This window comes from Centroberyx gerrardi, chromosome 9 (assembly GCF_048128805.1).
Source record: "Centroberyx gerrardi isolate f3 chromosome 9, fCenGer3.hap1.cur.20231027, whole genome shotgun sequence".
NCBI classification, from domain to species: Eukaryota; Metazoa; Chordata; class Actinopteri; order Beryciformes; family Berycidae; genus Centroberyx; species Centroberyx gerrardi.
Genome location: NC_136005.1, coordinates 4,172,441 through 4,190,151, shown reverse-complemented (window position 1 = coordinate 4,190,151; position 17,711 = coordinate 4,172,441). Strand labels below are relative to the sequence as shown.

At 45.7% G+C, this 17,711-nt stretch overlaps 1 protein-coding gene across 1 annotated transcript in view; it reads right to left on the bottom strand.

Annotated features, from left to right (window-relative positions):
• ptprsa (protein tyrosine phosphatase receptor type Sa) overlaps positions 1 to 17,711 on the bottom strand; it is a 296,738-nt gene that overhangs the window by 105,040 nt on the left and 173,987 nt on the right. The window contains exon 6 of the mRNA XM_078285725.1: positions 13,019 to 13,207. Within this exon, the coding sequence (XP_078141851.1) occupies positions 13,019 to 13,207 (189 nt within the window). The remainder of the gene's footprint in view (positions 1 to 13,018; positions 13,208 to 17,711) is intronic.

Here is a 17,711-nt window from a genome sequence, read left to right as displayed (position 1 = left end):
TTGTCAGCGCCCATCTGGTGGCTTGTAACGCTCCCGTGAAATCGGTAATGAAGCAGGTAGGGAGTCCGGCTACCGTCCTACCTGCCGCCTACCTCTGGGCCGCGCCTGGCCGGCCTTGCGTGGCAGCAATGTTAATGGCGGTTTTACATTTTGGGCATTTAGCTCCGGCTCTTACGCGGAGCGACTTGCGATGACTGAGCGGGGGGAGGCGTTCGGCGTCTCGTCCGAGGACGCTGCCAGCTGGGAAAATGTGGGCGGGGGGGGGGAAGTGAGTGAGTCGCGCTCTGCCCTCCTACAGCAGCGACTGTCAGGGAGCTCTTGAGCAAGGCACTCGACCCCCGTCCGATGCTGGACAGGAGGAGACCGCGGCTGGACTGGGCAGCTTCCAAATGTGAATGTGTGGAACTGTGTGAATGTGAAGCAGGGGGTCGCTGGCTCCGTGCTCAGTGATCAGCCGACTTGTTCTGGATAACCCTTTACACCCTAAGTTTGCCCTTAAATTTCCCCTTAAGTAGCGTCAAAGTTATAAAAAATACTTTTTCCATACTGTATGACAATGCTATATACCAGTGATTCTCAACCTTTTTCATATCAAGGACTCCTAGTTTAGTCCACATTAGGGCCATGGACCCCTTTTTGATGAGAAAACAGGGTTCACTTCTAAAACACTACATATCCATTTTGGAAAAAATCACTCCATCATGCAATATCTATGAAATCTGGAGGGTCCGGTCTGTGCAAGTGTTGTCATTTTGTCAACAGAGGAGTGAAGTTTCTTCTTGTATACTACTTTTACAAAATTATATCACAGTGAGCCTAAGTGATTAATATCACAGAATCAAAACAAACTGGTACTTTTTTAAAGGAGCGTAATGATTATAATAATAATAATAATAATAAACTTTATCTTGGGCACTTTTGAGAGAATAAAAGGATGATGGAGTTAAGATAATGATTTTTTCCCCAAAATGGATTTACATTTTTGGAGTAGACCTCTTCCTATAGCTTGGGACTGGAAAGGTTAGACTTACTAACTTAAGACTCTAAAGCAGTAATTCTCAACCTTTTTCATATCAAGGACTCCTAGTTTAGTCCACATTAGGGCCACAGACCCCTTTTTGATGAGATTTTGTCTCTTGGACCCAAATCTGAGAATATTTTTACTGTTAGATGTGATTTTGTCCAGAATTCCATGACTATCTGTATTGTAGGTAGAGAGATAACAGTGAAACTATGATCAAAATAGTCATTCTTCTACATTCTCTAACTTCTTGTAAATGAAATGCTGAAGTTCAACAATTCATCAATTTGCTGGGGGCCCCTCTGGAACTCCCTCAAGGACCCCTGGTGGTCCCCGGACCCCACGTTGAGAACCACTGTTATATACATATACATTTTATAAATAAAAAGCAGATATAGGAGCGCTACTGATGGGTTCTGTAGAATAAGAGGCTGCTCTGTGGTCTATGGGCAAAAAACTCTGATAAAAAACATAAAGTAAAGACCTTGGCAACCCCCCTTTATTACGTCATAGAAGCATTAAAAAACACCCACGTTTCGGCCATAGCGCCTTCATCAGGGTGTAAATAACACACTATTTTTGTCTTTTGCCGTTTGATACTTTAAAGAGGAGTTGCCTTGGTCTTTACTTCATGTTTTTTTATCAGTGTTACGTACATATTCTGTATCTGCTCGTTCCCGTGCTTCACTGAAGCTATATCATGCTTACATTGAGTGAAATATTCAAACCCAAGATGCTGCACCATTACATCAAATAGAAAAATCCAGATGTCTTGTGCATCATTTTATACACATTTCCCTGTTATTCCGCCTGACATATTTGGTATCTTTGGAAACCTTGGGATCTTGACTAGAATTTAAAATAAAGTTCTGTGGGTTTGAACAAGGTTTGGCTGTGAAACGTGTTTGTACTGATGATGCCGCATGAGGGACCTTATAGGGTAGAAAAGAATAAATAAAGGTTACAAAAAAGAAAAGAAGAGAAATCGCCTTTGCGGGTCGCTAATCTCATTATGCAAATGCAGAGTTCATAAGTCACGCTCGCTTTTGTTCACCGCGTTATGATTTATGAGACTTTCTTATTCAAACATTACAGACGCAGGGAGGGCCGGGGCATGAGCGGGGGGGGGGGGGGGGGGGGGGGAAGCAACGCTCGGGGGGTCTGAATTTACTGGAAAAAACCCAATCTTCATGAATACGCTTTACAACACGCTACCGAGTGGAGACTCTTGTCGTGTGTGGCATGTATGAAATGGTTTAGGATGGAAGACCTTAATCGTACAGCAGGACCTCTCTTGTCAAAATGAATCACCTCCTTAGCTGGAACAAAACTGTGATCGTAAAAACCAAAAGCGCTCATCCCATCCCCGTGAATATGAGGACATATTCACAGCGAACTGGGATGTTCACTTACCTGCTCAGCCTGTGGAACAAAAGCCATTTTACAACAAACACACTGAATCAATTGGGAGAAAACGCTTCAGCGACAAAACCCGGTGGATAATTACACTTTGGTGAGAAATGTGCGTAACTGAGGCTGTCCAGGGAAATGAAGAAGTGAGGGGAGAGGAAGAATTATTTGAACAAAAGCTTTCATACAATTCACCGCTGCTTTACCTCAGCCTCGTTCCCTCCCCAGCCTTGATATCCTACACGCTCGCCTCCTAACAGTGTAACAACTGTTTTGGTACGGTACAGAAATCCGTCGCTCTAAAGCCGTTTCTTTTGGGTTTTTTTTGAAAGACGGGCCGTCGCACGTGGCGGCCGCCCCGGTTTATTCTTCTTCCGCTCCCGCGTGCCGCACAGCAACAGGGAGGGAGGGGATGAAATCGAATGTAATTTATGCCGGCGTCTTCTCCGACATTCCAGGAGCATCTCCCGCCATGAATCATGAAAGCGAGGGAGGGGAAGCATTAACATACATAATGTGGCCATCGCGCTGGTGGCGAACTGAAGAGGAGGATACCAAGGCAGAGAGGGGGAAGGAAGAAAGGGGGGCGTTGGGTAAGAGTGAGTCGAACAGTTTACACAGTATTCATTAGCCTAGCCGGATCAACAAAGAACACCACCCCACCCCCCCCCCTCCATCCCCGAGCACCCCCCCTCTGTCCCCCCATGTCCAAACAATTTAAATGTCAGAGACGCAGAAGCAAACAAACCGACCCCCCATCCTCTACCATAACCAACCAGCAGCACAATTTCAATTGCTCAGTAATTTCCTGACGTTGATGGGGACGAGGGGGGGGGGGGGGGGGGGGGTACGGACACAGGACGCCCACACAGGTTGAAGAATTTCACGCCAACGATGAAATGCAACATGGGAGAAGCACATAGAAACACGCTCACAGAACAGACAGAACGCACACGGGACACACAACAGAGAGATGAGATGTTCATGTTAGTGGAAATAGAAAAGGTAGGTTTTTTTTTTGGTTTTTTTTTAAACGGGAAAGCCCACTTGATTTTCTCTCCCCTATTTAGCCAGCTGGGTGGAGTTAAGGGTGGTTATGTCTGGTTATGTGTAAGTTAAAGTCTTTTTGTTTTTTTTTGTTACTGTGATGGTTAAACGTCTTACCTCGGATCGGGGTACCCTCTGGAGGAGATACAGAAACGAAGACACAACAATCAGTTTAGTTCAAGGTTAATGTTAGTAGTAGTTAGAGGAGTTATTTGGGTTGGAGGATGGGTCACTGGAATTAGATTATCAAACCATTGACTGAGTTCTTATAGGACTCTCAGAAAAAAGTGGGGCTTATTTGTAGGAAAAAAAAAAAAAAAAAAAAAAACAGGACCTCTCGCTGCTGGTCTCACAAAGGAATGGGGAGCTTTGTATGGCTGACACACTCCATCGCCTTATCTCTATTTCTCTTTTTCCCCCTCCTCTCCTTAGACATATTAAGGGAGGAAACACAATGCTTTGTCGGCGGAGCTGAGGAGACACGGGGTCTTGGCGTGTGTTTTATCACGGCTGCAACCGGGGTTGATAAGGCAGGGCTGGAGAGGATTGGCCTTAAGTTGATGTGGATTGCTCCAGTGGCATAAGCCTTTTCCCAACCAATTGACCTCGAATGGGGGGGGGGTCAGTAAAACGGTTAGGGGCGCCACTCTACTATACTGGGTATCAGCGCGGCTACGCAGCAGACTTGCTGAGGGAAAAATGGAGTCTGGACTGAACTACAGGCTGTAGCTTCAGGCAACCACCAGCTAAATGAAACAGATTGAAGTTCTTATTTATCCTATGAGTCGTAAACCTGCTTAACTGTGACAGATAGACTCTTCACCTCATGCCCCCCCCATCCCCCATCCCCCCACCCTGCTCTTTTTCTCTCTCTGGTCATTCAATCTCCTGCTCTTTCCACTGTCTCACTTCACTGCATCTTGTATGTTTCTGTATCCTTTGTTTATCGTGAGTCTACATTATGTTATATGTCTGACTGCAAGCCAAATTTCCCATTAGGGACAATGTTGCGCTGACCCAGCCAGGGGCTTGTGGGCTTCTTGAAAGAAGCCCAGCGAATTCCTGCTCTGACGTACAACGCATCCCTTACAGGCAGGGCTTTGGCGTGGGGAAGGGAGCCAGCTTAACTCCAACCCCCTCTGCCAAGCATTTAACTGTCCTTCTGCTCTTGGCTTTCTGTCTCTGCCGTTATTTTCTAACCGTTTTCCTCCTTTTCTTTGCCTCTGCTTACTTTATCTGTCCCTCCAGTCGCGGCTGCCTGTCCCTCACTCTCCCCCTCCCTGTCTCAGTCTTTCTCTCGGTCCCTCCCCCTCTTGTTGCCTCTCTCTCTCTCTCTCTCTCTGTCTCTCCCTCTCTAAATCGAAGGATGACTCACGGCAAACTGACAGCGCAGTGCCCCCGGCCGCCCCTCGAGAGCGCCAGCAGGGCGGCGCCAGCCCAGAAGAGCTGCCCTACTTAGCACAGAGGGCCTGCAGGCACACAGCGCGGGGTCAAGGGTACACACCGCCTGTTAAGCCCCGGCCCCCCCCCTGTGAGTGTGTGTTTGTGTGTGTGAGAGAAGTCGAGTTTGTGTATGTGCATGAATTTGTGCCTGTGCCAGCCGCGACTACCAACTAGCTGAACTAACAAAACAAAAGTACGTCTCTCGGCTGCAAAAAAAACGAAACAAAAAAGAAAGTGAGAGAGCCCGGTGTTTAAGATGTAAAGTGGCGCCGGCAATTTCCAAATCCCATCCAGTGCATTGGGCGAGTGGGTGGGTGGGGCGGGTGGACGGGTGGGGGGGGGGATTAGATTTACAATGACTTCTGGTCAGATTGTTGTTGCTGCTCTGCATACAGAGGCGTCCTTTGCGATACCAGCAGCGAGGAGGCAATCACTGAGTTTGAAGTTCTGCCTGGTTCTCAGTTCACCCAGGTTTATTCATTTCCTTTTTGTTTTTCGGAGTTGTTGTGCACTGTGCTGCATCGTGCTCATGTATAAATCTTCACAGTACGCCGGCGAGTAGTAAATGTCAAGGAAAGTCTGCAGTCGTTGCCTTTAACCATACAATAAACTTATAGCTGAGAATATTTTTCTTTGCTACAAATGTACAAATGCTATGATGGAAGCGGAAAATGCGTTTCAGATTGTGTGAGACATTTCTGAGACATGTCATTTGCAAAAGCCTTTTGTTGTTGACGGTCATGCCTTATCTGTGTGATGTCCCTGCTCTGCAAACAGATGTGATTTCCCTGCTCTGTGAAAAGGATTATTATCATAATTCAGTAGCCATACGCAGCGCACAGTATGTACGCAGTTATGACAGCTTAAGTGCAGGGTTACTGAAAAACCAGGCAAAACAACAGGGACAACTTTTTTTTCATTTTTCCAACCATTTTCGAGAGCATATAATCAGAGGTAATCACAAGACAAAGGAGAACAGGTTTCTGGGAAGGTTACGTTGTTAAAGAGTTAGAGTTTGATTAGGGGCTGCAGGAAGCTGTTGGTTTATTCTGCTTTAGTTGAGTTGGAACTTTAGGCGTTAGGGAGTTACTAATTAAAGGTTAGATTAGGTTAGGTGAGGTGAGGTTAAGGTTCAAGTTAGGTTAAGGTTAGGGTTAGGGTTAGGTTAAGGTTAATAAAGCGGGTTTGTAAAGGGGAAGGCGGTCACATGTGGACCTTGACAAGGACTGGGTGACAAAAGAGGGGCTGAAAAAGAGAGGGATGAGGGATAAAGAGGTAGAGGTAGTTCAGTTCAAAGGCATTGGTTCCAGAAAACATATGACAAAAGAAAAGAAAATAAATGAGGAGGAAAGGGGGGGACTTAACAATCAAAAAACAAGGTGTGTGCGTGTGAAGAGGTAAAAATCGGAGAAAATGAACCACGGATCTGACCGGTTTATCCAGGTCGGGGACTACTAGCCGTATATGTGATTCAATTACAATGGCAAATCCACCTGTATTATTGGCACGCAACCTCATGGCCATAAGCTCCCCATCTAAGCTCCGGTCAGCCAGCGGTTGATCAGCTTAGGGTGACAATGACCTAAATATACCTCGACAGACCGATGACCTCGTCGCATTATCGAATCCGGCGTTATTTTCTCTACATAACTCCCGCAGCTGTTTCGGTAAAGAACTCTCTGAATATATTAAAAAAAAAAAATATGATTGAAGGATGTAGTCTGGCCAGAGGCAATCTGGCGAGAGTCGGTGCCCATCTGGGTGCGAGGCGGGCGGGGTTGCGTGATTGGCCGGGTGTCAGGGTCTGACCTCCCGCCGCAGGACGACTGGCTGACCTTCTCATCGCCATAGAGACCCGTCGGGGGATCCTGGTGGCGTCTCAGCGGGTCTCGGGGAAAAACCTGGCTGTCGTCGCCGCATCTGCGGAGGCGCCGGCCCCTCCCCTCCCCGCCTAGAGGCTTTGATGTCGACGAACGCGAGGGAGCTCGTCCGCATTTTGGATTTAGTGCAATTGAATTGAGCATGGTTCAAACTGGAATGTGCATACATCTGTGTGTGTGTGTGTGTGTGTGTGTGTGTGTGCAAGGGCGCCATGCAGCCAGTGTCTTAGGTTGGGATATTGTATTCAGGTCAAGATTTTAAACCTTTACATAAAGAAAGACCTTAATCTTTATGAATATGCACTCGTCCCCACGCGCTCGCCGTCTCTCTCTGGCCTCTGGTTAATCCGTTCTGGCTGACAAGGCCAGCGAGGGCCTGGGGTCCGGAGCCATGGGGACCGGGGGAGAAATGTCAGGCTCCCTCCACACCTCTGGAGGAGCTCCTCGGGGGCTGCGCACGCAAATATCACAGCCCCGCCAGCACAGCAGGGTCTGGCACATGAGCAACCAGTCGGCCAGCTAGTCAGCTACCCAGAAAGCCAAAGCTGGATGCTCCACCCTCCAGTGGATAAATCCAAATGTGTTTCTCTTAGATGCTGCGCCTTCTTCTGTTTTAGGGATTTCGGAGCAGTGGGGTTAGCGCAAGGCGAAACCACATGGAGCGAGCGTCACGTGAGGCAGGTGGGGGATTTATCTACGGGAGCTGGAGGCTGAGAGGTTGAACTCAAGTTCGCTGCCTCACCTCCCCTCCTCCCCAAGCTCTTCCCAGAACTCTCTCTATTTCCTCGTCATCCACGTGAGAGGACACATCAATCCCAGAATCCCCCCCGAGGCCTGAGAGCGTGCCTGGAGCAACAAAAGAAAACAGGTCGCCCCCCCAGAAATTGTCAACAGCAATCTGATCGATGGAAGAAACCGCAAAAAAGTCCAAAAAAAAAGAGCAGAAGAAAAATACCTATTCAGCATGTTAAACAGCCACAAGAACCTTTCTATTTTTCTCCCTTTAGCTTTTTAGAAGTGCATTTCTCCATGCAGGGGTGTTAAGAACAGTGCACACACACACACACACACACACACACACACACGCAAATGCTGGGTAGGTGCCCAGACATCACCGACTGATATATATCTGGCTCAGAAACCGAAAACTAATGAATGCCTGTGCCTCAAACACCATGCAGAGGCTTGGACAGGACAATAAAAAAATTGAAAATAAAAACATCACAGCCAAACCTGAACACAGGCTTGAATTCTAAAATGTAATTTCTCTTTCCTTTCAAGAGGAAAAAAAAGAAAAGTATTGAAATGTTTTCTTCTATCTTTTGTTGCGCTTGAAGCGTGTCACTTTTTGGAAAGGGGGAGATTAAAGATGGCTGCCGAGGACATGAGATGCCAGGAGAGCGCAGGCCTTTTTCTCATCAGCATAAATTCTTCCCGGCTGCTGAACGAGCTTTCCAGCGAGAGGTCTTCAGCAGAAAACCAAGCCCCCAAAGCTAACATTACCTTAAGAGAGCCTTGGTATTGGAACAAGGGAAGGTAATTTCCCTCTCTGTCCTCCTACACACACATATACCTTGAACTGTAAGTAGCTTAAACAGCCTGGGTGTATTTGTGCAAGCAGTTCAAAAAGAAGTCAGGAGGAGTGCAAAATGTGGCCAAATGCAACTATCGCCTGAGCCCTCACCTTCTGGGACGGGCCGCAGAGCCTCAGCTAGAGGTCTGTAAGCCGGTGGGGATGCGGGCCAACTTGGCAGGAGAGAAAAACGCTCTCCTGAGAAAATATTTGGCCAAGGCCGGCGGGTCGGGCCCGGCCCGCAGCGTGGGATCGCAGGGTTCAGCCCCTCACCTGGAAACAACTCAAGATTCTTTCAACCCCTATCACCACTCGCTGCACTTTCCAAGGGTTTCTTTTTTTTGGGGATGGGAAAGTTGTTATTGTGAAACCTGGGTTCAACTGTTTGCGTCTGGGCGCAGGAACAGCCTCTCGTGTGTAATCGCCGGGGCAAGAGGTTTGCCTCTGCCCAAACCCTCAGGAGTTTTTTTATAGTCCCAAAACTGTTTGCTAGAAACCTCAAAATAGGCCACGACTGCACAGGAATAATTGTCTCGGATTCAAACAGAGACCAATTATTTCCTCAAAGCCCGCTGTCTCGCAACACTAACAGCAGAGAGAAAGGATTGGACGCGACGGGGGGGGGGCGGCGGCGGCCTAAAGCCCGGAAAATATGGTCAGGGACAGCGAATGAGGCAACAACTAACGCCGAGGTACCTTTGAGCAAGGTACTTAACCCCCAGATATTGCAGTGGAGCTGCTTAATGGCACCCAGTGGAAGACTGCGGTTGGACTGGGCAGTTCCCAGGTGTGAATGTTGCTGAAAAAGAGTGTACGTTTCCAGCAAATCTTCCCTCAGTAAATAAGGATTAAAAAAAAATAAAATAAAAAATAGCGCTGCTTATAGGTGGACAGCGAGATGCATAACAACCTCCCCACCCCATGCAGCTACGTGTCCTTGATTCACCTCTCTGCTCGAAGTTTTTGTGTGTGTGTGTGTGTGTGTGTGTGTGTGTGTGTGGAGGGATAAAGTTGGCATTAGTAGGAGTACAGAGGACAAAAAATAAAAGTTAAGGAGACGGAGAAACAGAAGAGGAGAGGGAAGAAGTGGAGGAGGAGGAGGAAGAGGAGGAGGAGGGTGTGGGGGGGTGAGCAGGGGAGGCATGCATTTTGGAAAGTAGTTTAAATATGCCATCTGCTTCAAGGAGAGTGGGTGGGCTCGCTGGGCTTAGCAAGACACTTACCAAAGGTTTCTGAAAATGACAAAGGAACAGGAAAGTAAACAGAAAAAAAAGGGGGGGAAGAACAGAATAGTTCATTTTAGGGTGAGGTCGAAAGTTGCTGAGAGAAAGAGAGTGCCACCCAAGAGTGGAGGAACCACAGTTTAGTTGGGTCTTTTTTTCCCGGCTCAGTGTTTTAACAGTTTTCATAAACATCAGGCACAGTGCAAGCGGCAGTGAAGATATTTTCAACTCACAAGTGTAACCGCTTGTTTAACATAAATTCTATATTGGACTTAAATAGAGAGGCACAGTTATCATCAAGTCTGAAGCGTTTAGGTTTTTCTTACAACTGTTTTTCTAAGTCAAATTCACTGATTTATGTGTCAGCTGTAAAATTTTACAGACAAAATAGCTGAAGTTAGTTGAAGTTAAGGTTAAAGTCTTATTTTTCAGTATTTTATTTGCCGGTTTGTTTCCAGTTAGAACTTGTGTTGCAGGAGGCCAAATGGAGAGTGTTGAAGACTCTGCGATGTGCGCTGAGACACATCAGAGTTTCAGACACAGACAAATACACACAAAACACATAGAGAGAGAGAGAGAGAGACAGAGAGAAAAACAGCAATCTGTTGAGTGAGACAAGACCCACAAACACACTTGAAGACATTGTGAAACAGGTAAAGACAGGTGATGCAGACAGAGGGAAGACACCAGGGCAGGAAGCTGACTTTCTTTCCCCACCAGCCACAGTGGCTCGTACTCTCAAAATCCATCAGCCACTTCCACCGTTTCACCAGCCAGCTAGAATTTCAGAACAGAGCTGGCCCTCGAAAATGATGATTGATAATCTGCCAAAGTGGCTGATGGAGTTGACAAGCTTACCGGCAGCAGCCAGAATGCACCAGCACTGGGCTGGTGGCTGGTGGCTGGTGGCTGGTGGTGATTTCCCACCCTGGTAAACACAAACACCAGAAGACTCACTCCATCACGAACCTGATCCAAGTCATTGGGCCCATCTAACCGACAGTTTTAAAAAGCCTTCATCCATTTCTAAACTGTCCAACCCAGTGGAGCATAACTGCAAAAGTTTATTATTTTTGCATATTATCAGTTAGGGCTGAATGATACTACAATATGACCCAAGAACTGCAATACCAAATACCAAGTACTAAGTATCAGCTTGATTACAGATATGGACAGCAGCTTGTGCTGGGAGAATTACTCAAAATCATATATATACGACAAGAATAGGCAATATGCATTTATTTTATATTATTGTTAATTTATTTAACAGGGACCTTGCGCAACACAGTAGTTGTGCCAGATTTAATTTACATCTGTGGTCCCTGGGAATTAAGAAATTGATCAACAATCCATCACAAAGGACAACTTCATTACATACAATCCTTGTAGGAGAACAGTTGATTCCATACAAACGTTTAGTGATCACGATTGGTTTGTCTGCAGGTTTTAAGTGTTGCTTTAAAAATACAAAAGCGTGTGCATTGTCTGATCTATAATACTGACAAGATAAACTTATCAAAGATATCTTGCAGTTTGTTTTTCATGACTGCTCAAAACGCTGAATGTTAAATACTTTTCAGTATTCTTTGGTGTGGTATCATAACACTACTTGGTATTGTGATAAGTGAGTCTGGTGCAGCATCCAAGGGTAAAACTGTAATATCATGACAACCCTATTATGGATGTTTGCCTGTGACACTTAATCAATGAGGTACAGTGAGTGTAACCTGTTGAGGTTAAGGCAGAAGAGCTAGCTGGCTGTGTGAGAGGAGGTGGGGGTGAGAGCATTAGCATAAGAAACCCCGAGCTCTCTTCCTGAGAATCCCCTACGGTGGCTGTGTGTCCTCAAACTAAAAAGTCAAAGCGCTGGCTGGCAGCCTTCTCCCTCCAAAGCACTCCAGGACGGCCTGATATCCCCGCAGGGAGGCGTCTGTCCGCTAACGACCGACAAACGCGGCACTCACAAAGTTGTACGACATCATCCCACAGAGAGCGCTAACACTCACGCTTATTTTTGACAGTAGGATTTTTTTCCTCCCTAAGATGTAGTTTGATATTTAGCGCTTCGATGTGCTAACTACTTCAAAGCCAAAGGTCTGCCTCAAAGCTAGAGTGCATCAGGAAGTCAGCGAGGAAACGTTTTTCATATTTCAGAAGGAGCTGCAGGCTTGCTGTATCTGGCAAGGAATTAAAAATGACGTGACAGATTGATTGTTTTAGTGTACAGGTCACGAGGGCCACGACTGGAGCAAGAACTCAATGGCAGCAGATTCTTTATTTAGTGGTGTCTACCCTGATTTACGTTTGCAGCAGCAAATCAAATAGGAGTCATTGGATTTTTCTGATGGTGACAAATCATCGACCTAAAATATCTACCCCTTATTGCCCGGGGCCACTCCAGGGCCTGCACTTAATTAGCTATATAATTAGACTTTGCTTTACTGGGTCTCTCAATGGAGTTTAATCAATGGAAACAAGACAACACATCCACCACAGTGTTGTGGTGGAATGTGGACCTCGCTCTCATTCCCTACTATGACTTCTGGGACGTAGTAAATCATCAGACGCTGACCTCAATCAGTGCTGCTACACTCTTAAAAATGATGCGTTATTTTCAACACATCAGTGTGTTTAGCACTCCTCTCTTACAGGATCGTTCTAGGGTTACAGGATATTATCAGAGGACTGCCGCTATGACCCTTGACCTCCTTACTGTTACTTGTTTGTCACGTTGGTGATTTGAAAATTACTCTCCTGCTGCGCTCACTGTAAGTCACTTGCAGTCCTCGTATATCAGTTAAATACTTTGAATGTAGATTTAATGTGTTTAGTTTGGGTCAACGCACATTTGTGTTACATTTCAACACAAGATAATTCAATTAAAACATATCGCCATTGCCGTGTAAAAAAACATGTTTTCACTTCATTTGAAGGATTGCATGCTCTTCTATGGGTTGAGAAATTTCTTCAGTCTCTTGGATAATTAATATAATCCCACTGGATAATGTAAAATGTCGTCAAGTTAGAAACAAGGCTGTGTTTCCTCCTGAAAAGTTGACATTTTGGAGATACAAGGTTTTCACCCGATGTGTTGTGTTAATGTGTGTCAGTTGACGTGTTGTGTTAACAGTAACACAATGTTGTGTGTTCTCAAACTAGACACGTGTTGAAAATAACTGATGAATAATTTATATAACATATGTAAACAGTCTTTGGTCCAAATCAGCCCACCAGGTGTTGCTTCTCAATCACACTTTTCCCACATAAGCTAACATTATGGAACAGAAGAAACTGGGCACATTAGATGTAAAGCACAAGAAACAACCGTGTTAACTGCCAGAAGCCTCCTGTGAAATGAGACAAAGTGTTAAGTTAGCAAGAAGGAAAAAAAAGGCAACAACGAACGCTTGGCCTTCCTTACCTGAGCGCAGCTGTTTGATTCGCCCATTACTTGCGTTGGGGTCAATGGGCAGGAAGTCTTTGAACCAGGTGATTTCTGGGTCGGGGTTTCCGCTGGCGGCGCAGAGCATGGTGGCTGTCCGGGTGCGCTCCACCACTTTGAGCTGAGGGCCCATGTCGATGTTAGGGAAGCCCGCCGGGAGCAGGTCCTCTGTGGAGAGAACAGGGTAAAGGGGGCGTAAGTCATCTTGTTTGCAGTGACCTGATTGGTTTATCTAACCAGTGTCCATTAGATAGAGGAGGTGTCATTTAAAAGAAAATTACACCCTCCAATACTCTTTCACCGTTATATATCATTATAGAGATGTTCAATGCATTTCAGGAGTTATTTTGTGATATCTTTTTGCTGTAAACACTCTCCCTCAATCTGCCTAAAAAAGTACGATAAAAGCACTATAAAATGACTGTAATTTCTCTTGTACTATCAGTCATTTTGTCAGAGTTGGTGTCACCCCAAATAGTGGTTATCTCATTTTGGAACAAAAACTGAAAAAAACAATGACATCTGCCTATTATCATACCTTTTTCACATACTCTTTGGCTAGGAGCACTTTTTTAATATTTTGGCTGTCTCCATGTGTAAGACTACAGTAGGCTGGCTGTGACATTTCAGAACAATTGGTAATTGTGTGCTGTGGGTTTCTGTCTCTAGCTGTAGCATTAAGATACACAGATAATGCCCTGATCATGAGGTGTGAGGTACACTGGGGACTCTTTCCCTAAAAACCACCTACTTACATTTAAAAACACAAAACAAGGCTAAATTCTAACGCCTCCGTACAGTGAAATGTATTGACAACAACAAAAAAACACTCCTCTTAATACTTTACAAATGGCCTTATTCCAGTATATTAATTTTTATGTATTAACCCATGGAAAACTATAGAAGAACACAATAATCATACTCAAATGCAATAAAACTGTGGTAAAATTTTGGGCAGTAGGAAGCTGGTTGCACTAATTATGTGTATTTACAATAATTTCCCATGGATTCATACACAGGTTAATACACTGGAATAAGGCCCTTGTAAAGTAAAGTGTTACCATAAGCCTTGCAAATCATCCAATCACATTCCCAAATCCCCTCAAAAGTGTCAAATGGTTTACCAGAGGTTTACCAGAGAGCCTAAAAAAACATAGTCGACGCTTTACTTAATCTCATCAGATATTCTAATCCCAATTTACTTTCAGTTGACAGACACCTTGGGAGGATGAGATTACAGCCTGCCATGTAGACAGGTAAATAAGCACACCAATAGAGGAGATTAGGCATGGATAGACATATAAACTGCATTTCACTGAGAATCTGGCTGACCAGATAACGCAAGCAACATGCCTGCCTTGACTTCCTCTTTGTCAGCAAATTAACTGGCAGTCTATTGGTTAGACTGGAAACTCACAGGTTGGGTTTCCATCAACAACCACGTGTCCTGTTGAAGTGTCCTAAAGCAAGACACCGAACCCCTTTTCACTCATGCTCATTGTAAATTGCTCTGGATAGGACCGATAGATAAATGGCTGAAATGCAAATGCAGTATCAGAGAGAGAGAGACAATGGAGTGAAGAGAACAAAGACCTGGTAATCCAGCGATTTGTGCCTCCAATTTCCTCATTTTCAGTCAAATTAACTGCACTCAAGTCAAACTGAGGTTGCCGGCCGCTCTGCAAAACCACCACCCTGCTGAAGGATGCACTCCCAGTAGTGTCACATCTCTACAACTAATGGGACAGCGGGAATGAACCTTAGACTTTGGGACCTTACTATAGCGCCCCCTATTGGCCAACCGGTGCTAATTTTTGTTTCTGTGTCAGAGATGACCCGAACTATCTATATGCCAAAATGGACAAAAAGTTAGCAATGTATGGATGAGTTATTGGACAAAATACAGGAAAAAAATAAAATAGTAATTCCAGCAAGACCATCATCCACTTATGTGACAGCACTGCACTTAAAGGCTGTTATTTAAGGCCATTTCATCTGTCATTACTGCTACACTCATACAAGAGCCATCATACTAGCCAATGCTTGTATCATTTAAATAAACACAGTGTGGAACCCCTGGGGCTAATAATCACGCGCGATTGAGCAATTCGCCACCGTCGAGCGATGATGGTCTAGTTTGCTCAACACCCTTTGTACCCAGACTCCCCGCTCTCGGCCGTTCTGAAGACGAAGCGTTTCCCCGGGTCGTAACGCCTGACCCCCGCCCCGCCGGGAGCCGGAGCGGTGACTCACTCCCGGCTGATGCGAGCCCAGGAGGCGAACTCCCCCCCCCCGAGCTGTAATGTGCATCAGATGCCCGAGGCCGCGTCGCAAAGCCGGAGCCGATTGACTGAGTGAGATGGCGGCCGGTGGCGCTGCAGAGGTCGCTCTTCATCCGGAGAGCCGGTGACCTCATGCCAGCTGCGCAGACATCACGGCGGCCTCGGCGACGCCCAGGGAGCGCTAAATTGAGGGAAATTAGGGCAGTGAGTTGAGTCACTGTCGACAGCCTCTAAAAGCAGGGTCTGTCTGTCGGCGTTTAATGGACGGAGAGGAGAGAACTATTCCATATTTCATTTTTCATAGCAAAAGAATAAAAGAGTGAGCTCCGAAATCACTATGGTCTGAATGAATCAAGTGATGTTTGTTTATTTCTTAATTTTCTACGCTGCTTAGGCAATATTGTCAATTAACTATTTCGAATTGTAAGAAAGGCAAAAAGACAATGGGAATTATAGGATGATAAATAATAATGATAATGTATTAGCCCTAAAAATTGTGATTTTTGTCTTTTTCTTTACTGCTTTTTTTTTTTTTTTAACTATAACTTTCTGTTTGTTTTCTGCCTTGTGGGATGGAGTGGCATAAAGAGGTGGGGAGTTGATATATGTGCATTTTCAAATATTTAATTTTGTACAATAAAAGACATAAACAGCAGGAGAAAGGAAGGAAGAGACAGGGGGCCTCAAAACCTCGGGCCAGACGGGTTACCTCCAACGAAGGCTGACATCAGCAGAGACCTATGAATATTTTAACGCTTGGTTCAAAGAAGCAGAGGCGTTTACGCTGTTTTAGGCTCCGCGGTGTATCTTCTGCATCGATTATTAACCACCGCCCCTGTATAATCTCTTTGTATCTAGTTCCCCCGAAGAGGAAAGCAACGGCGAGCCTACACTTCACTTTGGAAAGTTGAGGACAAGACAAGAGCGATGTGTTCTCACATACCCCAGTTTCTGTGTGGCATCAATGATCTATGTAGAAGATGCCTTAAAAGGTTCCCTACACTCGTAGCCCTCTGGCTACTTCTGTCTGCTGGAGAAGGATCTGGGTGTTTTGTGCGAGGGGAACGTCTGGCCAGCTCTCTGGATGCTCCGTCTGATGCGTTTGATGTTCTTGAGGCCTATCTGTGCATCACATCGCATTAACTCTGCCTCCATGGTGTGGAAATGGTAGATTGTAGCCTGCACAGACCACAGTAATGAAGCTGAAAACATACACTGAGTAATTGGATTTGAGGCTAATGAAACTGGGCGAGCGACAGAGGGGATCTGCCTGAGGGAGCGCGGGAGGGCGGCGAGAGGTGGGCGAGCGAACACGCGAACCTAAACAGCAGCAAACAAGACGCAGGGACGGTGGAGTCCTGCAGAGACTGTGCTATCGTTCCGGCCTGATACAGCGGAGGAGGAGGCAGCCTTTCTGTGAATAAACGCCACGTGTGTCGGTTACTCGCTTCCCCGGGAATAGAGTCTGATAGCATCTTTCCCCCCGAAGCTTACAGGCTCTGTCGATAAAAGCGGCCATGCAAAAATAAATAGATCACTCATCGAGGGAGTGTTAGTTCAGGGTTAGCCGGCCTCGGTGTGAGGGGGAGAGGCTGATAGCATCCCAGAGTTCCCCGAGGGGCCGGTCCCCCCCCCGCAACGGCCCGGCGACTGATGCATACTGCTGTTTCTCTAAGATGACGAATCTTCAGAGGCCAAATGGAATCAGAGCGTGTGCGCGAACCGATCGGTCAACGGCGACAGCGCTGTTTATTTCGCTGGGAGGGGCCTTCATCACTCGGACCGACACTCATCACGCTGCTGAGCTTTATCTGCAGCTAGGAGACGCATGCTGCCGTTACACCCTGCAGTGGATTCAACAGTTCAAGCTGACTCTTTAATGTTTTTATCTCACGTGCACAAATGAGTCAGTTGCTTTTCTTCTGTGTGTTGTATTGTGTCACTGATTTCATCGCTTTGCTTTGATGTTTTATTATGCACATAAGGTAAAACAAAACTTTCCAAAGGGGGAATCTGTGATGATTTGAATATGAATGGTGCTGCTGCTCTCCCAGGTTTGGGTTTAAAATGCGGAAGGAGAAATTAAAGTCTTCTTATAGAGAGTGCCAAGATATTATACGGCTTATGTTAAATACTTATCTGTGATTGGATGACAAGATACATACATACATAAGATCCTAATTTTTAGCGATGTACCACCATACTTCTAAATAAAGTCAGTTATTTGAAATTGCACTCAAGCTTTATAAGTAGATAAACATAGCCCCCCTCATATGGCACTACATACCATCATACCTTTTCCTGTTTTATGCCAAATGTGCTGCCAAACAACTCCTCATCCATGAAAAATCAGGTACATTTGTTTCAACAGGCAAGGTGGGGGGGCTTAA